The 23,695-nt window shown below is 49.2% G+C and overlaps 1 protein-coding gene and 2 long non-coding RNA genes across 3 annotated transcripts in view; 1 reads left to right on the top strand and 2 right to left on the bottom strand.

Moving 5' to 3' along the window:
• Ifnar2 (interferon alpha and beta receptor subunit 2) overlaps positions 1 to 11,905 on the bottom strand; it is a 31,187-nt gene extending 19,282 nt beyond the window's left edge. Inside the window, exons 1-2 of the mRNA XM_021628583.2 lie at positions 11,654 to 11,905; positions 2 to 92 (exon numbers count right to left, since the gene is read on the bottom strand). Coding sequence (XP_021484258.1) covers positions 2 to 56 — 55 coding nt within the window. The 5' untranslated portion in view covers positions 57 to 92; positions 11,654 to 11,905. The remainder of the gene's footprint in view (position 1; positions 93 to 11,653) is intronic.
• Positions 11,906 to 12,066: 161 nt separating this feature from the next.
• LOC110541898 (uncharacterized) lies at positions 12,067 to 15,459 on the top strand. The gene is made up of 3 exons (XR_002476028.2): positions 12,067 to 12,204; positions 12,796 to 13,076; positions 14,522 to 15,459. It is a non-coding gene; the product is annotated as an uncharacterized LOC110541898 (long non-coding RNA).
• LOC132648603 (uncharacterized) lies at positions 14,428 to 21,914 on the bottom strand. The gene is made up of 3 exons (XR_009587039.1): positions 21,311 to 21,914; positions 18,247 to 19,680; positions 14,428 to 18,162 (listed from the first exon to the last, which is right to left on the bottom strand). It is a non-coding gene; the product is annotated as an uncharacterized LOC132648603 (long non-coding RNA).
• Positions 21,915 to 23,695: the final 1,781 nt, after the last annotated feature.

Below are 23,695 nucleotides of genomic sequence, written 5' to 3'. Positions count from 1 at the left end.
CCCACAAGACACAAGTTAAGTAAAGAGATGGCGGAGGCGGTGCGGGTCGGAAGCATCCTGGTTGTTTTTAAGTCCTTTCTTTGCTCTCACACCTGAAATAAATCAATGTAAGGTGATCAAGATTCGGGCTTACCCAATCAGACTGTGATATATATGATGGACACACAGGTGCTAACAAAAGATGACTAGGAATTGGCCAAATTTAGCTGCAGATGTGGTTCTATTGGTACCTCTGAGTTGGTTAGGGTCAGGGTTAAACTTGCCTAAACTCAGTGTGCTGGTACACACTAAGCACTCAGAGAGGTGTGGGAAGGATCACAAGTTCAAGTTCATCCTCAGCCACACAGGTTTGAAGCCAGCCTGGACTAACCACGACGTCTCAAACAAACAAACCCAAAACAAGCAAAACAACAACAAAACCCTGCCAAATTGCTGGTTTCAGTTTTTCCTTGGTCTTTGGGATTTGCTCAGTTCATGTTCTTTCAGCTTGTGGTATCAATCCCTACTTAAGGAGACTTTTCTAAGCGTATGTTTTGAACAGGAGACAGGAATTTGGTTAATTTATTTTTAAGTATTAAATAATTAATTTTAGCTCTGCATCTGTGTGGGTGGGCGCACGTGAGCGCTGGTGCCTGTGGAGGCCAAGTAGCTGGAGGAGCTCCAGGCAGGTCTGAGCAGGGGTCTGGAGGGTGCTGAGCAGGTCTGCAGGGGTGCTGAGAACTGAACTCGGATTCTTCGGAAGAGCAGTCCATCTCCCCCTCCCATATGTCATGATTAGGTGACACAGGCTATATAGCTTGGGCTGGCTACAACATGAGCAAGCCTCCTGCCTCAGCTTCCCAAATGCTGGGATTACAGGCCAACTGCACTTCCCCTTTCTTTCAGACAAGAAGTAGACTGTACAGCCCCATTCTAATTATTGTTTTTCTACCTAAAAATAAATCTGGGAAGTCTTCCCAGCAAAGAACATGGTCTATCTTTTAACATAGTCGCACAGTTTGCCTCTATGGACAGACCATCACTACTGCACTGCTCTAGCCTCCACTGACTGCCACAGCTTTCCCTCCCACCGTGGCTTAGACCCTCTCAAACTGCGAGCTGAAATAATCCTCTTCTTTGAGATGCTTCTGGTCAGGTATTTGGTTACAAAAGTGAGAATGGTAACTGATCCAGAACACTGGTTAACAACGGCAGCTGTGGCCCAATATGAACTTGACCGGGTTGTTCCTAAGTCGTTGGAGTGGTTTTGGGGAGGAATGCAGAAGATTCTGGAGCTGTTGGTTACAAAGCTTTGAAGTGCCTGTGAAGTGTTTAAACCTTTAAGTCAGAGGCGCTGTGCTGCAGGTTCAGCTTTGCCGCTGAGTGGGCTCCAGTGGCTTCCGTGCAGCTGCTTCGAGCTGTCTCGACATGGAAGAGTGGGCTTTTCTCCTTCCCAGAAGAGTCTCTAAAAGATGTCATGCTGGAGACCTACAAGAACCTCACTGCTATAGGCTGCAACTGGAAAGACCATAGTATTGAAGAACATTGTCAAAGTTCTGGAAGACTTGGAAGACAGGAGCCTAACTTGACTGTCCTCTGGGAGCCTCCAGCCAGCAGTGGACTGAGACAGAGGCTGGGACTTGCCTGCAAGCATCGGGCAGAGCTCCAGGGGTCCTAGTGGGGGAAAGATGGAAGGACATGAACCTCTCAAGAAGAGCAAGAGACAACTACCCCAGACCCATGGGGGCTTACAGGGACTGAGACATCAACTAAGGAGCATGCATGGTCTGGACCTAGGCCGCCTGCACAGATGTGACCGATGGGTGGCTTGGTCTTCACATGGGGTGCCTGCTGAGTGGAGGGGGCCGGCTTCTAATATGGACTGCTTTTGAATCATGCTCCCCTGGCAGCGCTGCCTTGCCTGGCATCAGGGGTAAGGATATGCCCAGTCCTGATGTGACTTGATGTGCTGTGGAGGTTTGATGTGGGGGGAGGGGAGAGTGGGCTCCCCTTTTCTGGGGAGAAAGAAAGAAGGGAAGGTGGAAGGAGAAGGGGGGGTGCTGGGGGGAGAGGAGAGAGGAAGCACCTTGGGTTGTAAAGTAAATAAACTGAAAAAAAAGAAAAAAAAAAACTTTAAGTAGGCATTTGGAAGACCAAAATGCTCTCCGATACTCGAGCAGTAAAGACTGTTCTCTATAATGTCAGAGAGGAGCAAGACTCTGGTTGGGAAGTTGGTTGAAGGTCACTTGTGCTAGAGCCTGGCAAAGAACCTGCCTGTCTTGAGAACCTCAGTGGGGTGGGTTGGAAGTAACGGGCTGATCTGCATGGAGGGGACATCTTAATCAAAGGCAGGTGGGCACGCAGGCGGCCATGGTCTCTCACCGTCTTACCCACGTCTACCTTGAGAGAAAGCAACAAGTGAGGTGAAAACACAGGAAACGCACGCAGTCTGGAAGGAAGGGAGTGAACTGAAAGTTGCCTGCAGGTAAGGGCGGGTGGGTGTGACGCAGTGGTAACTGCTGAAGATGAGAGCGCACTAAAGAGACACCGGGCACACCGCACTAAGATCATAGGAAAGTTACCGTGCAGGCACGATGGCCCGTCGAGGGCTCCAGGCTGTAACAATGCATTTCGTCTGAAAAGAAAGCATCTGAAGTGGTAGGTCTAATGGCACACGTTCCCTCCTCTCCCCGCTTTGGAAAACTGCTGCTTACAACAGCAGCTGTGGGACGGGGAGGCCAGGCTACAGCTCAAATTGGCAGCAGAATCTCGGTGCTCTGTGAGGCTCTGGTTTAGCAGGAATGCAAGACACAGGAGTGAGCACGTTCATGGAGCCTTGCAGCAATGTTTCAGAGAGCTCTTGAAGGGTGTACCATGTATTAATTGCACAGAGCTCCTGCACAGGCTGTGCGGGAAGCCATCCAGGGAAGGCCCACACTGCAATGGAGACCCTAGACTATCAGAGCTGTCAAAAATGTGGGATGTTGACCAAGGAAAGCTGCAGGTAATTGGGGCTGGTCCAAGGGGAAGACTGTATGTACCACAGGCAGCAGGCCTGGAGGGGCAGAGCTACCCAAGGCTGTCGGAGCCTCAACGATGACACCAAGGGCCCTGGATGCCAGATATGGACCTGCAGGACTTGGTGTTGGGATTTAGTCTTGCTTCGGGCCGGTTATTCCTTGCTGTGATCTTGGATACCCCAGTGTTCAGAACTGTAAGCCAAATAAACCTCTGTTTATTAAAAATTACCTAATCCGGAATTTTATGTAAGAAGTGGGAAATAGTAAGAGCTGGAGAGACAGGGTCTCCACAAGGAGAGCAACAGAACAAGAAAATTTGAACACAGGGAACTTCCCAGGGACTCATACTCCAACCAAGGACTATTCATGGAGATAACCTAGAACCCCTGCACAGATGTAGCCCATGGCAGTTCAGTGTCCAAGGGGGTTACATAGTAATGGGAAGAGGGACAGCCTCTGACATAATCTGATTGGCCTGCTCTTTGATCACCTCCCCCTGAGCAGCCTTACCAGGCCACAGAAGAGGACAAAGCAGCCACTCTTGATGAGAACTGATAGACTAAGATCAGAAAGGAGAGGAGAACCTCCCCTATCAGTGGACTTGGGGAGGGGCATGCATGCAGAAAGGGGAGGGAGGGTGGGATCGGCAGGGGAGGAGGAAGGGGCTTATGGGGGGATACAAAATGAATAAAGTGTAATTAATAAAAAATTATAAAAAAAATTACCTAATCCATGCTGAGCTACTATTACCGCACAAAATGAGTGAAGACAGTGGACAGACGGTTATTGGGTTATTGCAGTGGACAGCACTGGCCAGTTAACATGTTTGAGGGAGACTTTAACCAAGTCTAGTTATGAATGTGGATAAAATGCATGTCCACCTTAGGGGACATTCAGGACCTCCTGCTAACAGCTGGGCATTACTGCTATGGCCTTGGAGAGAAGAAGTAAAAGCCAACACAAATTTGTGAGGAGAAAATCCCAAGTAAAGAGTTATGACAGGAAACTAGATGACACTTCCAGGCCACAGTGGCTTTCGGGTGGGAAGGAAGAAAAACATGTCTTTCATTATGTCCAGTTAGCTAAACGCAGCTGCGGGGGTGGTGTGTGCCTGGAAGACAGGAGCCTAGGGAAGAAGAGGCACACACTGGAGAGCCTTGGCAAGGGGGCTCACATTCGAACTTGGATAGAAACGGTCTCACTGCCAGCTTTTACGGCTGTACAGAGGAGATGATTTGCTCTCCATACCTCTGCATCAGCCAACTCTTGTGTTTTTATCAAATTTATAAACAAAAATTCTTTTCTAATGTTAGTTTCTGTCTTTTATTCTGGGTGGGAGTTGGGTATCTTTCCACACATTCTAAGGCTATGTATAATTCTTTTTCTGTCGACTATTTGTTCTACTTCTATTCAAAAGGAAAGGTACAATTGTCCCTCCTTACCTACAGTTTCTGCATTAGTGGATTAGACCAGCTTTTTTTTTTCTTTAATTTTTTTTAATATTCTATTTCTTCTTCTTTTTTTCAAGGATTTATTTTTATTTATTATTTATACAGTCTTTTGTCTGCAGGCATGCCACAGGCTAGAAGCAAGCACCAGATCTCATAGATGGTTGTGAGCCACCATGTGGTTGATGGGAATTGAACTCGACCTCTGGAAGAGCAGCCAGTGCTCTTAACCCCTGGGCCATCTCTCCAGCCCCCTTGACCAGCTTTGTACAGGGTTTGTATACATAAAGAGAACTGTACCTGTATTGAATTGGTATAGGTAATTGTTTCATTTTCATTACTCCCTAAACAATGCAATGGGACCGTTTACATATTATTTGAATCGTAGTAGGTAGTGCATGCAGTTTAAACATGATTCAAGTATGCAACCAGATGTGTAAGCTGGGCAACATTCTTCTTTTCTGGGAACAGGGTCTTGTGAATTCTATGCTGGCCTTGAACTGGTTTTGAAACAGATAACGTTCTTGAATTTCTGGTCCTCCTTCAGGAGTGTGGCACCACAGTTAGCCTGATTTGGCGCTGGGGGTCCAACCGCGAAGGACGACAGACAGGCACTCTACCATTCCGACATATCGCCAGCCTGGGTCTTTAAGTTCTCAATTAGTGGTCCTCTGACACAAGATCTTGCTATGGCTGGAGCCATCCTCTTGCCTACCTACATCATGAATGCTTTTTCCCAGCCTCTGGGGTTTGAGTCTTAGAACGCATTCCCCACTCCAATGCGAGACAGGGAAACTTGAGAGTCTAAAGGGACAGCAGCTGACCTTATTCCTCCTCTCTCACTGAGGCTTTAGAGCTCAGAGAGATTCTTTGGCACCCTCACCCCCAATAAAAACCGTTTGAGACAGAAATCAAAAGGGAAAGGGGCCGTGAAATGGCTGACTCAGCCTAAGCTACAAACAACTTTAAAATCTCCCTTGACTGCCACCTGGCAGGTCCTACCCATGGCATCTTTTAGAGAAGTTTGGAAGATTCCGGGTTAAAATTCACTTCCTTCTGCAGAGGTAACAAATAACCAACCTTCCCTGCAGCTTATCTCAGAGGCCCACTTTGCTGTGTAAGCATCTTGTAGAACAGCCTTGGGGCATGTGCCGTCACCTCCCACCACAGCCCCACGGAGGAGAGGTTGCTCGACGGGGCCCTTGCTGGATGCAGGCACGCTTACATGGCTGTGTCCGAGGTGACCCAATCTGAAAACCTGACCTGCGCCTTGGGCCTCTCTATGCTTTCTTTCTGACAGATCTTTGTTTTCATGATGTACTTGCAGACAGACTCAGTTGCTTCAGTAGTGGGAGCACAGACACACAGACACAGACACACAGACACACACCTTTTTCCCTCTGGGCCAAGAAATACTTCCTCCCCTTGCTTTCTTTGTTCAGGCAAAAGAGGCTCCATTTCAGACGAGATACCTTCTAACTAAATTCTTGTTTGTTGAATCTAGTTTCCAGTTTGGGAGTCGTGCCTGAATTCTTAAGAGAGACCTTTAAAAATCTCTGTGACCCCAAACAGCTCTGTCTTCCTAAAACAGAGCTCTCATTGTCTGTCTCTGAAGTCAACCCCTCTCAGTCTTGGGGCCTTGTATATAGAAGGCTTTATTTTCACATTCTCATCTCTTGGGCTGGAGAGCAAGGTTAAGAGCGCTGGATGCTCTTCCAGAGGTCCTGAGTTCAATTCCCAGTAACCACATGGTAGCTCACAACCATCTATAATGAGGTCTGGTGACCTCTTCTGGCATGTAGACATACATGCAGGCAGAACACTGCATACATAATAAATAAATAAATAACCATTCTCCTGTTTACAATTCCTGTCATCTTTGACTCTGTGGAACCCTTAGCGTCCTCTGACAGGACTGTGGTACATTCAGCTCATAGTTGAGCTGCTCTGCCTTCTGCAGTCCCATAGGCTGACCGGGACTCAGGGATGCTATTGTTCTGAGGCTGGGTACCACCTTGGCCGCACCAGCAGCAGAAGCCCGCTGTGCCACTGAAGCCTTCCCAGTGCAAGTGCTGGGAGGGAGGATTGGGTGCTTGAGCCAAGTAGAGACTTTTACTAACGGGAAGCTGGCTGGAGTTGGGGTGTGGAGGGAACGAGTCTGCAAGTCCCCCAGACAGCAGCAGCTCTGGAACAGAGGTCTACAGACACTTAAGACATGGCCAGTGTGCTATTGGATGCGGGGTCCTTAGAACCCCGAGTGAGGGAGCTCACAGGAGGTCAGGCCAGAGTGCACGCCAAGAGCCCTCACTACGACAGAGGCCCACACTTTACACACCCCAGGATCCTCTGTGCCTACTTCAGTACAGAAAACAAAACAAAACAAAACATCAAAATGGCTACAAAATTGATTGCAAAGAAACCAAGTACCATTCTCTGAACTTGGATCTGCTACCCAAATCCAGATAACATTATGCCAGTAACTTAATCTTCTGGAACAAACCATTTTCAAGAGTCTAACAATACCTTTTAAGGTTTGAGAAATACTGGAATGACAGGCTTTCACCCTCATTTATTCATTTATGTATGTATGTATGTATGTTTCCTGTGTTCGGGTTTGTGTGTGCATGCCTGTGGAGGCCAGCTGTCCATGTTGGGTGCCTTTTTCCATCCTTTTCACCTGATTTATTTATTTTTTTAGCAAAGCAACAGAAGTTTCATTTAGAGAGACAGACACATTTCACGGGAGCAGGGAGCGGGGCAGGCTCTGCCGAGCTAGAAGCCCTCACCTTAGTTTTTAGGCGGGGTGTTTGACTGAACCTGGAACTCAGAGATCCGAGGGGACTGGCTGCCCAGCACACCTCAGGGATCCTCCTTTCCTGTCCAGCCCAGAGCTGGGTTACAGGCACGCCGTCGCCCCTGCTTTTTAATTTTTTTCCAAAGTGGGTTCTAGGAGATTGAACACAGGCGCTCCTGCTTGTGTGGTAGGCTCTTTCTACATTAAGCCGCCCCCTAGGCCTGGGCGTTTCTGACTGAGGACCACCTTGGCTTGTGCCAGTTTCCAGCCCTTCCTGATCTGCTTCCCGCTCCCGCCCCCACTCGCTTGGTTACAAAAGCTCCAGTGACCCTTGGCCACTCGGAGCGCGCCCCTGCATCGAAGTAGGTGGGTTCCTGAGCCACGGAATCCACTCTGCACCAAGAGAAAGCGGCCCAAGCTTTTATTCTGACCTTGTGTATGACAGTTTGCTGTTTTCGGGATTTTATTTACACAGTGGTCCCCTCCTCGAACCCCCACGTTCATGTTTGAGAAATCTGACCACTGACTTTCACCCTGAATGCTGTGCTGGGCAAAATTTGGAATCACTGACCCTGGCAAAATCTGGGATCAGCCTGGGTTTGTTTGTTTGTTTTGTTATTTCCTCCCGAACTTTGTCTTCCCAGATCCGTAGCCCATTCTTCTTCACTGAACTGAAATCCTTTAAGATCTCTTGAGGCAGAGCATTCATGCCATTCTTACTGCTAGCTTTATTTTTCAGGCTGTCACCTCCCCCCTCCCCCGCCCCGCCCCGCTTTTGCCCCAGTGGTATTGGCGCGCATTTTCTGTTGTACTTGCGGCTTTCGCTGCACAAAAGATGCCCACTCTCCTAAACTCTTGACTGTGCTTGTCCGCCTTGTAGGAGACACTTCTAATTGATTTAATGTCTGTCTCTTTCCTCTGCTTTCCTCTGGGCTTAAATCAAGCCTTTCTGCTGTTAAAATATTTTTACTTGGGGGCAGGCAAAATACCCACACATAAATAAAATGAATGAATCTCACAAAAAAATGTAAACACACTTGGTCACTACTCCCCGTTCTCTCCTCTAAAGCCAGGTATACCTGCTCAAACCTAGTAGGCCTCGTGCATGCTAGGCAAGGACTCTAGCAGGAGAGTGAGATCCCGGCTTTTTTACTTTGAAGTAAGACTCCTTGTAAGCTGTCCTGTCCTCCTCTTTCTCCCACTCCTCCCTGCGGATCCGGGTGGCTCCCGTCACTGCTACTGTGATGTAGTGTATTGAAATCCTAATTCTGTTCCTATAACTGAGCCTGATTCGGCTTTGTCAGGGGAGCAAGGCCAGCAAGATTCTTGGTTTTGAGGGAGGAGCCCTTCTGAGTGGGGATGGGAGGAGGGAGAAGGCACACGCTAGCCTGGGCCAGAGCTCTGGGCTTGCTTCTGGTGTGCGGTTAGCTGCTCACCGCCAGTATAGCAGAAAGGGGGGTCAGCCATTCGTCCTGGGGTTTTCTCTTGGAGCACCTTCCCCACTCTCCGGCCTCTGCCCACACAAAGGCCACTCGATGGTCCTCTGTGAGGAAAAGAAAAGGCCACTCTTGGCCACATGCCTCTTTGCTGGTGATTATGAAAAATCTTGAAGATTTTTCTAGAACAGTTTCTAATGCTTGGAGTACAGTTAAAATTTGCAGGCATCTTTTAAAGAACCTTAACAGTTAAAAATGAACAAAAACTAAGATAACGTTTAAGGATATCCAGTTTGTAAACTGCCTTCTAAGCAGACTAATGTGTTCATCTTCCTGTTGGCTCCAGAAAAAGACTTTCCGGTAACTTCCACCCCTTCCTGTACCCCAGCCTTTCTGAACGTTAGGGTGCAGGACTCCTTCTCCCAAGAGGGCCTCCTGCTCTCTGCCTGACTTCATCTGGAGAGTGGCTCAGACACAGATGCCCTAACCACATTTGATACATGAACTCTGACACAGCTCCCTGCTAGCTCTCCCCTCCCGGAACCTATATGATAATTAGGTACTGCGTTTCGTTTCTTATGATAGGAGCCTGCTGTTTAATGCAAACCAAGCATGCTTGAAGTGCCTAGTAATTATGTACAACTATCCTTAGAGCCCCCCCCCCCCACTCCCCAAGGGTATATAGCTGTAATTAAAGTTGAACTAGCTCCTGAACGGTTCCTGGGGTGTGGGATCCCTGGCCATTCCAGGCAGGCTTCCTGTCTCATGCCCCTCCTGACTTTGTGGGCTGGAGGGAGACAGACCCCTGGCAGGAGGCCCACACTTCCCCGCCCCAACTCTTTACCCCTTGGTCCCTTTACCTCTTTTCTCGGCCTCTCACTGTTCTTAAGTCACCTGACGTCCTCTCATAAGGAAATGCTTTTCATGTGCTCTTCCCCAGGTTGCCCATTTTAGTTTAATTATTTTTTGTTGTTTGTTTCCTTTGAGATAGCCTCCTCCTGTGCAGCTCCAGATGGCATGGGATTCACTATAACCAAGGCTGGAATTGAACTCACATAAACCCCCTTCTCAGGTACAGGGATCAAAAGCTTAATTCTTTGAGACTTACCACACCCAGCTTTTCCTAGTTTCACTGAGTGTATGTGTATGTGTTCTAAGTATGTTTGGGTGTGTGTCCCTATGCACAAGCTGAGGCCAGACTGTGTGTGTTCAGAGTATGTTTGGGTATGTGTCCCTATGCACAGGTAAGCTGAGACCAGACGTAGGAAGCCATCAGCAGTCTGTCCTCTATCTCCAACACAGATCTCACCATGAGGCTTACACCTGCCTCTAACCCAAAAACCTTTTGCCTTAGCCTCTGGACTTTTGAGTGAGATTACAGGTTATGGTGGACCACCATGCCAGGCTAGATGGAGATGTTTGGTTTCTGTGCTGGGGGTATAGCTCAGCAGTAGAGTACTTATCCCTTATCTAATACGATTTCAGTCCATGTGGTATCCATCTGTCCCCTCTCCCCTCCCCATTTCCCTCATCCCCCTACCCATGTTCTCCCCCGCCCCATCAACAAACCACAACCACCGAAAAAAAAAAAGTTTCACTTCTACAACAGCACCCCTTAGGCTATGGTCCTCTGAGTTTTTTATTTTTTTTTACTTATTTTATTTTTTGGTCCTCCGAGTTTTTATCACACAGCTCATCACACTTTGCTAAGTAATTCAAACCAAACCTTAACCAGTTAATTAGTTAATGTAACTAACCCAACATTAATACTTAAAACTTGCAGCCCTGAGACTCCAAGCCAGGGCTTTCAAGAACACAAGGAAAGAACTCTGTCGCTAACTCACATCTTCAGCTCCTTTTTATCAGTTAAGTCAACACGGCGTGTGGAGGGACGACACTTCAGAATAGAGTCACATCTGGTCTTTTCTTTTCATGACTTAAAACCGAAAAAAACACCTTTAAACAGCAGCCACTTCCTGAGACAGACCGACGAAACCTCACTAGACGTGCCCAAATCGCTGGTGTGTCTGTGGACCTGATGAAGCCATTTTCGGGGCGACCTGTTACAGCCACTACCACCACCCAGCTCATTAGTCTCCCAACCCTCGTGGCACAAGGCTGATAGCAGGGGACAGGGGAGAGTGGGCAGACTCAGTCTCTGGGCCCAATTTCAGCACCTTTCTTAGATGATACTCAGGCTATTTCCCAAGCTCTCTTGTCAAACAAAACAAGGACATCAAACAAACACCAAAACGCGAAAGTTCATAGGTTATCAAAAGTTTTCCAGTAAAGCCATGTTAACCAAGTAAGTATGACGAGAGAGCCAACTGTTTACCGCACGCAACTATTGGCTGGCCTGGAATAGAAATGTAGGCTACCAATAAGCCCAGTGCCTTTCCAACACACCATCCCTGTCCGCCTTCTGCCTTTGTGGTCCCCCTCCCCCCCACGTTCCCAGGGATGCACCAGTGGGCATATAGGACACTTCCAGCGCCTGCTGCCCTTCAATGACCTCGTGGGCTCGCGAACAAAAGACCCCGGGGCGCACCGTGGGGCTGGGGTGTCAGGCCCAGGGCAGGACCCAGAGGCTGGAAAGGGTAACCAGCCTGTCCAGGCGGGGTGGATCCTGAGCTACGTAGACCCTCTAGGATCCCGTAGTGGCTAGTACTGAGGTGCCCCACGCACCCTCCGTGAGGGGAGCCCACAAAAACCCAGACTTCACCGCAGGAGCGATGTGGGGCCGCCCCGGGACGAAGCAGGGACCACGGGGGTCCCCGGAACGCAGCCTCTGGGGCGCGGGGTCGCAGGAGCCAGAATCGCCCCCGCCCCAGCCACCAGGGAAGAAACGCAGGAAGAGGCGGAGTCCGGAGGAGAAATGAAAAGAGTATTCCGGGAACTGGCACGGGGGGGGGGGGGGGGCGGCCTTTGCCCTACTGTGCGCCGCGCAGGCGGCTCCCACCCCGGTCCCCGCAGTACCTGGGCAGCTGCGTCTCGCAGATCCCCTCGGAGATGTCCCGGGCCACTTCCGAGCTGCTCTGTTGAGGAGCGCGGCGGGGGGGCGGGGGGGGCAGTGGCTGCCGCGGGAGCCGACCCCGGCCGAAAGCGGGAGGGACGGCGGGGTGCTGCCCGGTGCTCCGGACCCGGAAAGTCTCGGCTAGCCCGGGGCCTTCCCCAGAGCTGGAGCTAGACCGGCGCTCGGCCCTGGGTTCCAGGCCACTTAGCCGGCCGCGAGCAGGGGAAGGAGGCAGGAGGCGGGGCCAGGGGCGGAGCGAGGCCGGGACGAGGCCGCCCAACGCAACCTCTCCCACTACAAAGGCAGTCTAGGGAGCCAGGGATGACGGGTTTGGGTGCTGTTTTGTGTCTTGCGGCCTCCCCAGGGGGCAAGGTTAGTGCCTGGTACCTAGAACTAACTCTTTGATACAAAATGTGTTGGATGCCAGGCCTGGAGATGCGGGTGTGTACTCCCAAGCTTCTAGGAAGACCAAGGCAGGGCGATCTCTAATTCAGAGATACGGAGCAAAATCAAGGTCAGCCTGGGCAATATAGGGGCACCCTAACTCAAAAGACAAAGGAATATGGGCTGGGGTGGAACGGGGTGTCACCGGAGCTGGTCAAGGGCTAGGCCTTAGGTCTAGTCAGAAGGCACGGAAGCCTGAACCCCCACCCCCCACCCCGCTTCCCGGGCTTACATGTTTTATAAGCTCTTCTGATTTTAATTTTCCACTCAGGATATAAGCAGAATTATAATTACCATAACCACCCTCCTTGCTTCTCCCTGGGTCTTTGCTTAATGCTGTCCAGAGGCTCCCTACACCCAAGACCAAACTACTTCAGAGTAAGGAGAAACAGTTATGGACAAAGTCCTTTGCCTTCCAAAATAGAATATGCTGCAGCTCTCAGTAGTGTGTGCTCAGTCTAAACATGGACGTTATTGAGGCAAGAAGTGTTAGTGGAAATCTAAAGACAAGGTGTGAGGGGTGACTAGGCTTTCAGACTATTCTGAGCATTTGAATCTCACTTCCAGGTCTCTGAGGAAAGAGAAGGGGAGGGTACTTCACAGATTTTGCACAGAGATTTTTTTTCCATAAAAAAAAAAGCTGTTTTTTTCTTCTTTAAAGACAAGGTGTCTTTATGTATCCAGCTGGCTTGAGATCTCCCTGGCCCATGCACCAGGTGCTGGAATGATAATGGTTTAAGGGAACATTCTCATCCACGATGGCTGACATTGCCGAGGTCCTCTTCATGGGCTGACCCAGAAGACATGTCACAGCCTGGCAGGACTCTTGCCAGCCCATACACCCTAAAGTCTCTTATCTGGAATCCTGATTCTCTACAAAAGACATTCAGCACTGAAGATATTTCCAGCCACAGTTCCAAAGATGTTGCAGAGATGGCCCTAGTAAGTGTGTGGGGGGGGAGATGATACAAAACTGCTACATGTTCCCATTTTTATAAACGTGCACTTGAAATAGAAATACTGCAGGAGATGGGTGGTCCTTGGACATCATTATGCTCTGCATATAAACTAAACTCAGAGCAATAGTATGTTTCTTCCATATGTGTAATGTAGACTTACGTATGTATAAATATGCGGGTTTGCATATAAGCAGTGAAAGTGGAAAGAAGGCTAGGAGAGCAGAGGAAGAGGTCGAAGGGGAGAAGAAGACCCAGAGAGGATACTGGATATTCAAGTTATGGGAGCAGAATGGGGGGGGGGGGTTGGAGGAAGAAGGAGACATCAAGAGGGGGAGGGGCTGACCAGGGAGGACAATGAGGGCACAGGAATGAAGTATAATGGCACAAACACACACACACACACACACACACACACACGGAATTGTTGAAATTTCTATTGATGCCCTTGGAGAAAATTATGATTGCATTAATCATAACAAAGAACAAAATCTGTAAATGTGGGGCTGGAGAGATGGCTCAGAGGTTAAGAACACTGGCTGTTCTTCGAAAGGTCCTGAGTTCAGCTCCCAGCAACCACATGGTGGCTCACAGCCACCCTTAATGAGATCTGGTCCTTTTTCTGGTGTGCAGGCACAAATGCAGGCATAACACTGTATAATAAATAAATAAATGTTTTTTAAAAAAATCTCACAGTGTTAACTATGACTACTTGCATTTGAGCATTCAACCTCACTTTTAGGTTAAATTTGCATGGAAAGCCTAGTAAAAGAACCACACAAACACAGTCACGTGGTCTTTGATGCACTGGCAGACTGTTCCCTAGAAGGAAGACAGTCTTTCTAAGCAACAGCACTGTTACCGTTTGAACAATGTACCCCAGGGTGCATGTGTGAGAGCTCTGGCTCTCATCTGGAAAGTCATGGAACCTTTCCACAGCAGAGCCTGTTGGGAGACTTTGGGCATTAATAGCGTGTTCCTGAAGGGGCTTGTGGGAGTCTAATCTCTTTCTTTTCCTCTTCCTCTTCCCTGTGCTCCTTGCCTTGATTTATTGCTTCACCATGGACCCAAGTGCAAAATAGAGACTTAATCATGGACCCAAACTCTAAAAATGTGAGCCGATTTTATTTTAACTCTTTCTCTTGTTCTATTGATTACCTCAGATATTTGTTACAGTAGCAGAAAGCTGTCTGACACAAACTAGACACACTAAAAAGTGAAACTAGACACAGGCTTTATACTTTTCACAAAAACTAACTCAAAAGCAGCGGTAGACCTCCATGTAAAATCCCAACCTTGAAGGGTCCTACTAATGTCAAGGAAAATCCAGATGATCATGGGTTGGGTGAAATTTTATTAGATGCAACTATGATCCTTGAAAGGAAAAAAATGGACTTTTAAGTTAAAAACATCTGCTTAAATTGTTTTTAGATTTACTTCACTTTGTAAGAGGGGTGTGTTGCCTGCACGGATGTATGTGTGCCACCTGTATGGAATGACAACAGAAGTCAGAAGAGAGCATTAGATCCCCTGCAACTGCAGTCAAGGAGGGTTGTGAGGCACCGTGTGCGTTCCAGGAACCCAAGCCAGGTCCTATGCGATCACTGAGCCATCCCTCCAGCCCATAGATACGAGTTTTTGATTCACTTTGATGACTACTTGGTTGCATGTTATGACATAGACATGTTATAATACAGTGTCATTTTGTACTCCCACCAGCAATGAATGAACGCTCCTGTGTCCCACATCCTTGGGAGCACTTATTATCAGTGTTGGGTTTTAGCTACCTTTGTGTGGCAATTTCCTTCCAGATTGAAACATGGCATCCTCCAGGGAAGCTCCTTAAGATAGAAAGCAAACAACTCAAAATGTCTTCAGGAAGTTCCTGAAGCTGACAAGATTCACTAAGCTCCTCCATCCCAAGAGTAAACAGTGAAGACTGTAAAACAAACAAACAAATAAACAACTCTCAGGGGAACCAAACCGCAAAGAAACTCCAAGACCAGCAGAGCAGCCTGGAAGAAGCAGAACCCAGCCAAGCTGCTTGGAAGGGGCTCTGATCAACTGAACCACTTAGAAAGGACACCTTCCAACCTGTTGAGCTGCCTGCAGCCTGCACAGCATGCTCCAGCTTCTGCGAGCTCTCACCGTGCTGGGGTGGGCTTTGGTGTTGTGTTTGGGTCACTTCTGTTCCTGTGAGTGACCCTGGTAAAGCTCACTGGTGGACTCTGGAGACATTTCTACTTTAGTCTGTCACGGGCTGCCCATCGAGATGAGTAGACATGTGTGTTGCATGTCCCCAGGAAAAGTCTGTCACACAACAGCCATTAAAAAAGACATGTCACTGCTAAGGTGATGTTTTGAAGATGGCAGGTTGTTGGACACGGCCATAGTCTTTTGAGAATGACCCTAGGGAGAGGGGTGTGTGTATAAAGAGAGACACAGACGAGACTGAAGTAGTTGGGATTAGGTGAGGAGAGTCCGGGGATGCAGAGAAGGGCTGACTCTCCGTAGAAGCAGGGACTTGGTTGGCATGCTTTTTAAGGGAGGAAATGAAGATAGGCACCATGTGTATCTGGAAGAGGCAGGTGAGAGAGTCCCCAGTGACAGCTTCTGCTTTTTCCAGGAAGTGTGTGGCAGTGGTTTCCTGCAGAAAAGAAGGCCTGTGGCAAGAATTGTGAAGGAGGTTTGTGGAGAGAGAACCTTCTTGGTATGAAATGCATGTGTGTGTGTGTCAGAGGCTTCACAGAAGAAGGGAATTCAGTGAAATTCTCTGAGCTGCAGCAATATAGGTCTGGTCCTTCTGTTCACGAAACCTCAGACCCAGCAGCTTCCTCTTCCTCAGGGCAGGGGAGAGAGCCACAGAATGTGTTCTGGAGACCTGGGTCTGGTGTGAATGCGCTTGAGGCAAAGCTCCCTTTGAGACCAACTTCTGGACTGTAGCATTCTCGTGGCCAGTCCTGGCTGGTGTTCCAGATGCCTGGGCCTCTGGTGGGCCACAGACTTCCCTCAACCCTGCACGTGTGAGGCGCCTGCGGGCCAGTTCCTCAGTCTCTCGGCTGTGAATTGCAAACCCCACTTGACCGCAGGCGGCCTCGACCCAGCAGATAGAGGAAGTAGAGCAAGTGCTGCAGAGGTCTGTTCACGGGGTGTCGAGATTGTGGCGAGCAGAGCTCTCCGCCGTGCCTGGCCAAGCAACAGGCAGCTGCCACCATTGCCCCAACCTCACCCCGAGTGCTTTCCACATGACCTTTCCCCACCTCAGAGTTTTCAAATGACTCATTTCCTTCTTTCGCTGTTCTTCAAAGTCAGTCCTAGCCTCTGGGGCTCTGTATCCTCACCGGCCAGCCATCCTCTTCTCGCTGAACCAGCTCCCCTCCAGAGCAGATCAACATAAGAGCTTACAGGGTTGCCCTTATGTTCAGAGACTATAAACAGTGTCTTTGCAGGAGGACGATGGCTCTGCTTCCCCTGGGAAACTTCTCCTTCCTCTTTTCCTCTCATCTGTGGTACTCCACCTTTCTACATAATACTGTAAATTCTTTTTCAATTGCCTACTTATTTATCTGCGTGTTCATGTGTGTATGAGCGCACACATGTATGTATGTATGTGAATATGTGAGTAGAGGCCAGAAGACAACCCTGGGTGTCATTCTCTGCCATCCTTTGGATATGTCCTTTGTGACAGGGCCTCCCTCACCGGTCTGGAAGTCACCAACAAGGCTAGAAGGGCTAGCCAGCCAGCCTCCGTGATTGTCCTGTGTCTGCTTCCCCAGGGTCAGGGTTACAAGTACGTACCACCACATCCACAACTGTACATGGGTTCTAGGATTTAACTCAGTTCCTAATGCTTGTAGGGCAGGCCCTTGACTGATGGAGCCATCTCCTCACAACAGGCAGGTGTCTAAAGGGAGACACCACAGTTCTCAGGGAGATGTGAGCTCCTCATCTGGGGGAGACGCAGCAGTGCTGATGACAGCAGGAGTGAATAGGGGAGAATCCTTATCTGGCAGGAGCCAAGAAGCTTGATCGGAACCAGAGCTGGGCGATCGCCTTCGAAGGCCCATCCCTCACGACCTGGGAGGGTGTTTTCTGGTCCTAATGCTTGCATGGCAAATGCTTTATCCACAGTACCGTCTCCTCTATCTTCTCCCTGAACATTTTAAATATAAGGTTGGCTGAGTTTGTGGATTCAGGGCCTGCAGAAGCAGAGGGCTTTGTGGAATCCCTGCAAAACTGCAAGGCCATAGCGCTAGCTCCAATGACCCAAGGGAGCTGCAGTACCAGAACCTAGACATGGGCTCCTCGTGACTTCTCTGAGTATCGGAGTATATGGACCATCTCCAGGACCATTTTGTGCTGTCCAGATTCTTTGTTTATCTCTTAGGCAGGAAAAGAGAGGGTTGCATTTGCTTGCAAATGACAGTTTTGGGTTCAAAGTCCCGATTAATTGATTGATCAGGGAGCAAGGGCTTTCCCCCGAGGATGGGAACTAGGAAGGGAAGAAAGGTGAGCTAATAGAGTCAGAAAAGGAATAGGAGTTAGTTTGTGTTGAGGGGTTCACGATGAATGCGGGAGGTCCACCGCAGCCGGGGTGGGCCTGCTGTGACAACATGGGAGTCCTGGCCCAAGCAATGAGGGGGGTGGGGGTCTGCTATCAGGTAATGATGGAGTCAGGGCTGGAAGGAGGTGGTGGGTGTGAACTACACGCAGAGTCCTCCTTAGGGAAAACCACTTTTGGTGCTGAGACAGAGACATGAACTCGGGTACGTGTGTACATTGTTACGTTGCTATATGACAATATAGTCCAGCACCAAAAACCAGAAACGGGCTCTAAGCTTGAGTAACTACAAGGGGGTTCACCCTCACAGACCTGTCCATGTCTTTGTCATAGAAGACATGGTAAGATCACAGAGTGCTCATCTGCTCATCAAATGCTGGTAGCACTCACCCCATTGTCAAAGTAACCATCGTGGTCCTCCCAGCTTTCTACAGTGTCCTCCATCCCCGGACCAGGGCGATGGCAGTGTGGATGGAGACAAACTTAACCCCCAGCCTCCAGGGTTAGGCATCTGTTAGTAATGGATGAGATTTAATTTAGATGGTGGTACTGTGTCCTAAGGCAGTGTGCTGGTTAGTTCCAACTGTTGACTCACCTGGGAAGAGAGAGTCTCAGTGAGAAGTTATCCAGTTCAGTTCATCTGTAGGCACATCTGGGGCGAGTTGTCTGGATTGCCGATTGATGTAGGAGGATCCTGCCCAGTGTGGGCAGCATCATTCCCTAGTCTGGGCCCTGAACTTTGAAAGAGTGAAGCCAGCAGGCATGAATGAGTAAATGAATGAATAAATGAATAAACAAAAATATTTAAGAAATTAGAAAAACTAGGCAAGGCAGATGGTGCATCTTCTTTCTGCTCTTGACTGTGGCTGTTGTGTGACTAGCTGCTTGAGTTCCTTCCTTCGCTTCCCTGAAATAATGGACTGCAGCCTGGACATGGGAATCAAATAAACCCTTCCCCTCTGTGGCTTCTTGATAGTGTATTTTCTCACCGCTGTAGGAATGAAACTAAGGAAGGTAGTATGTGTGATGGTTAATTTCACCTGTCAGCTTGGCCAGGGCGTGCTTGGACAAACGTCAGCCTAGATGTTTCTGTGAAGGTGATGTTAAGCTAACACAGATGCCTGCGATCCTTGAGTAAAGCAGAATGCGTTCCGTTGCTGGTGTGGGAATTCTGCCTCCGGGCTCCAGCTGTGGCCGGCGGCCTCCCTGGCTCTCCAGCTGCAAGCCCTGACTTCCCACCCTCACAGTAAGAGAGAATCACCCATGGCTGAGTCTCAGTTCTACGCAAAGAAGTAGAACTGCGAGTACCAGGAAGAAAGGTTGAGAAACAGTGGCCTAGGTGATTTGAATGCCTTGGCCCAGCAGGTTAACCATTGACTGGGGGCTCCTGACTCCATTTTCTGATTTTTGGAGTTGTGCCGTTCTGCACACCAGTGTCTGAAGCGTCAGCGTGATCTATTCTCTGTCCTGTATTTACAGCTTCATCTATTTAGGAGGTGGCTTGACAGCTGAAGGAAAGTTAAAATCAATTCCTGCCTCCTCTGTCCTTCTCCTCACTGTGTGCTCCGTTTGATTCAGTTCTGTCCCAGCCCAGCACACGCCACGTTATGTCATTTCTTATTCTTCTAAATCCGTCTGGAAGTCACTGTGATCACCTCCCGGGATCTGTAGAGAACTGACTCCAGGCTCTCGTCTCCATTCCCAGATCCACAGATGCCCGAGTTCTTGACACAAAGGGACAGGTTCCGCGTGTTCCTCGAGCATAGCGCACACCCCCTCTTGTGCACATTTAAGCCACCCACCCCCAGATGACGTCTGCTACCCGATACCTCGTGGCCGCTGCTGGCTCGGTGCTCCTCTGCACTGTCTCTGCTCTGCGAAGGGAGCAGCGGCGAGGAGCTCTGTTCACGTTTAGGACGGACCCAGGGTTTTTCTTGAATACCTGCTGTTTAGGGTTGGTTAACTCTGGGCATTTGGAACCGGCAGATGCAGAGAGCTGACTAAACAGAGTTCATGAGTCAGCTGCAATCTGGAAAAACAATGATTTGGAAACTCTAATGAGGAAACCCCAGAGGGTACTGTGAGCTGAAGAAGCGATACAGACTGTACAAGGGGGCTCCCTGATAGTGTGTACTCTGAGGGCCCCTCCTGCAAGCTCCCTGGCAGGCTGCCCCACTCAGCCTCTCTCACTCTTGGCAGCTGCTGGCGTGAGGACGCCTTCTGTCCTCGCTGGCTCTCTGGCCAGGCTATGCCCAGGAGCAGTCCCTCTGCTTAGCGGTCAAGGGTATACCACAGGCCAAAGATCCCTTTTCACAGAGGCCTGTGGATTTCCTCTGTTTCCCATGGAGTCTGTGTTTTCCAAACTTCTGCTCAAGATCATGAGATTGGTTTAGTGAGCCTGAGAGATTGAGGAGGGAGTGTCAGACACTTACGGACTTGCTCTGCACATGGGCGATGAGTATGGCCCACGTGGTGTGTGAAACCTGGGGTGTCTGTTTTGTGGTGTGTAGTATGTGTTTGTCACGGGGAGAATGTGTCTATGCGGTGTAGTGTGTGGGCATAATACAGGATAGAATGGGAAAATTGGGGTCCCAGGAAGGAACAGAAGGCCCTCCCTTCTGTATCTGCTCTGCTGGCTGAGCCTGGAGGGCGCCAGTGGAAGCAACAGCTGGGAAAGTGTGAAGATTTCCAGCATAAAAACAGCACTTGCCTTTCCAAGGGGCTTTAAGTGTGAAAGTGAAAACAACCTGTGAAACAAGCTTACCTTAAATGGAATGGGTTGTGGGCCTGTGACCCTTGACATTAACCTCATCAGTCTTCCTCCTTCATCCCTAAACTTGAGCAATAGTCTTGTAAATTACCTTGCAATTTCATTTACAAAACTATGAGATGAAAGACTCAAGTAAGACATCTCCTATTTATTATTAAATTTTAAATTTTTGCTTCACTTTGAAACCTGGTGGTCAATAATATCTTTTGGGACAGCATAGTTTCAAAAGCTACAAAATATCTTTAAGATTCTTAGCTACTTAGACAACCCCTCCTCCCCTTTGATAACCTGGCTCTGTTTCAGCTGATGCAGGCTGAAATTATTTTCTGTGTCGTAAGATCCCAGCCAAACTTCAGTTCCCGACAAGGATACACCTCAGATTTCAGCGGACAGCTCTCTCCTGGGGCTGCTGATAGGGGTGTGTGTGTGTGTGTGTGTGTGTGTGTGTGTGTGTGTGTGTTCGCGCGCGCGTGCTGCTGGGTAGGCTGCTGTTGATGCCTGTTCTAAGTCTTACTACCTCAACTCCTCCATTTGGTGTCTCAGGAAGCCTTGGGCCTTCGCAGAGGGTTGCAGCCACCGGGTTCTGGCCTGTCTGATCGCTGTCCTTCTGTTTATTTAGGTTGGTCACCTCACAGGGTCTGGGGCTTGGGGAGCAAATCTCACGTCCCATCCCTCTGAACACCCAGGAATGCAAGTCGGCATGCAGGGAGGAAAAAGCCTTCACCTCACTGAGTCATCGCAAGGCTCAAAACCACGTAGGCAGTATCATTCTAGAAAAATGTGTCTGGGTGATAACCCAGCCTATATAGCACTTACTTTGCAAGATGCTAGCTCAGACCTCAGAAGGCACAAAACAACAACAACAAAACAAAACAAAACAAAAACAAACCTGGGTGTGGTTCCGAACAGCCTGGCACTGTGGGAGCAGATGAGCAGATCGCTCGGGCTTGTTGCTCTACCAGGTTATGCTAATCAGAGAACCTCAGGCTGATGAGATGTCTTATCAACATAGGAAAAAAAGAAAAACCAACAAGCGAGGTTGGCTTCCGGTCTCCACACATGCCAGTACACACACACACACACACACACACACACACACACACGCATGCACATATATACATACACTCACACACACCACACTTTCACTTGCACACACTCACACATCACACACACATTTTCCCACATGCATCACATACACACACACACATGCTCTCACACACAGGTACACACATTCACACATGCACACAGTCGCACACATACAAAGAGGAAACAAAACTAAAAATGTTTTGACACGCAGACGTTTCTTGCTGAGCTCATTGCAAACACAGGAAGCGGGAGGGAAGCTGTTGCTGTGGCCAACCCGCTGCACACCCCAGCTTTGCCGGCCGGTCAGCAGCTCCCGCTTGAACTCACCTCCCCAGGAGCGTGGGAGAGTTAGGCTACGCACGGAGAGCCCGGGTGTGCGCTCTGGCAAGGTCTGCCTGCCTTGAATCAAGCCACTGCAGCTTCGGTGTGTCTGTCCGCGTCTGGGACAGGCCAAGAACACTGAAAACAGGTGCTTCTACGCGCTGAGTCAGGCCCCAACCCCCATTCCTATCCCGCGACCTGCCGTCATCTCAGAGTGTGACTGTATGTGGACATATAATCTCTAACGAGGTTAAATGAGCTTATTCATTTGGACTCTAATATAACATGTTTTAAAGAGACTTGTTTTTTGTGATGATACACGCATGCGAGGAGGCTGGTGCCCGAGGAGGCTGGAAGAGAAGCTGGATCTCCTAGAACCAGAGTTAACCCTTACGTGGGTGCTGGAAACTGAAGCAGAGTCTGAGACTCATGACCATTGCACCTTCTCTCCAGGTCAGGACACAGAAGGACGGAGAGACTCCATCCATTAGCCAATGGCCTCCGGTTAAGAAACCAGCCCTGTGCATTCATTAATTCTAGAGTTTCAGTCCTGGACTTCGAGCAAAAGCGTTTTTGTTGTGTGAGCTGTCCAGCCTGGCTGTGGTTCTTTGTTAAAAACCATCTTGTGGCCATTTTGGGGGGTGGGGGTTGCGGGGAGAGGGTTGGTTTCCTGGCTCCTTTCCTATTAGGTAATAGTGCCCTCTGCTGGCTCTTTATGTTATTGACTCAAAACGAATGAATTTCATGTGTGACTTGCAGAGACATGAGAGCAGGACATGTTTACAAAACTCCTTATTGGGCACTCATAAACAACAGCAGTTTTTTTGCAGAATTGTTTTTACATATGCTTATCTTCCTTTTTGGAGACAGGCTGGTATGTGTAACCTTGGCTGGCCTGGAGCTTGCTATGTAGACTTGGCTGCCTGAGGCTTGCTGTGTAGACTTGGCTGGCCTCAAATTCAGATCTGCCTGAAGTCATGCACCGCCAGGCCCAGCTATTTAGCCATCTTCAGTCAAGGTTAAGATACGATGCTCCCTCTTCCCCTGGGTTCTGCATTGACCAATTTACCAAATCACAGGCAGAACGTATTTGAAAAGAAACTGTATGTCAGGCTGGGGGATGGCAGAGGGGAAAGTACTTGCTATGGAAGCGTGGGCACCCAAGTCCAGAGTCCTAGCGCCCTGTGAAAGCTCTCTGGCATGCGGCTATGGCCCAGGGCTGGGCAGTCTCACCAAAATGGGTGAGTTCTAGATTCACCAGGAGACCCTGTCCCAAACAATATGATGAAGAGTGATTGAGAGAAGACGCCTCACGCCGCCCTCTGACCTCCACGCGCATGTATGCACAGCCTCCCCCTTCCAAACAGACAAACCCCACTCTCCTGACACCAGTCTTTAACCTTGTGTAGCATCAGGGATACAGTGCTGGGCTTTCCAAGCTGGAGATGCTGACCGTGGTTTCCTGGCAACAGCATGTACCGCCCTTTGCCCCTGAAGGTCAGGGCCCAGGTCAAGGCCACGGACAGAACCAGAGCTCACACTCTTGAGCCTCTCACTTAGAATGTTGAACTTTCCTCCAACTTGAGCCTCGTGCTGCTGGTGTGAGCAGGGAGCACCCAAAGCAATTTCCAAAGTCTTTGGTGAAAAAGGAAAACCCAGTCCCTCCGCTGGTGCGAGGGCGTGCCCCACGTGTCCCCCTGGTTTTATTTTAGTTTAATATTTTAGTAAATAGCGATGAAGCAAAACAAAAAGAAAACACTCCCAGCTGGCTTCCAGATGTGGAAGCCATCCAACAGTCCTGACAACCTTGACCAAAGGCCAGTTTTTGTCTCTCGCTCTGGGTTAGGTGTGGCAGTTTGGTGAAGGC

Source organism: Meriones unguiculatus, chromosome 17 (assembly GCF_030254825.1).
Source record: "Meriones unguiculatus strain TT.TT164.6M chromosome 17, Bangor_MerUng_6.1, whole genome shotgun sequence".
Classification (NCBI taxonomy): Eukaryota; Metazoa; Chordata; class Mammalia; order Rodentia; family Muridae; genus Meriones; species Meriones unguiculatus.
This window is presented reverse-complemented; position numbering and strand designations above follow the sequence as displayed.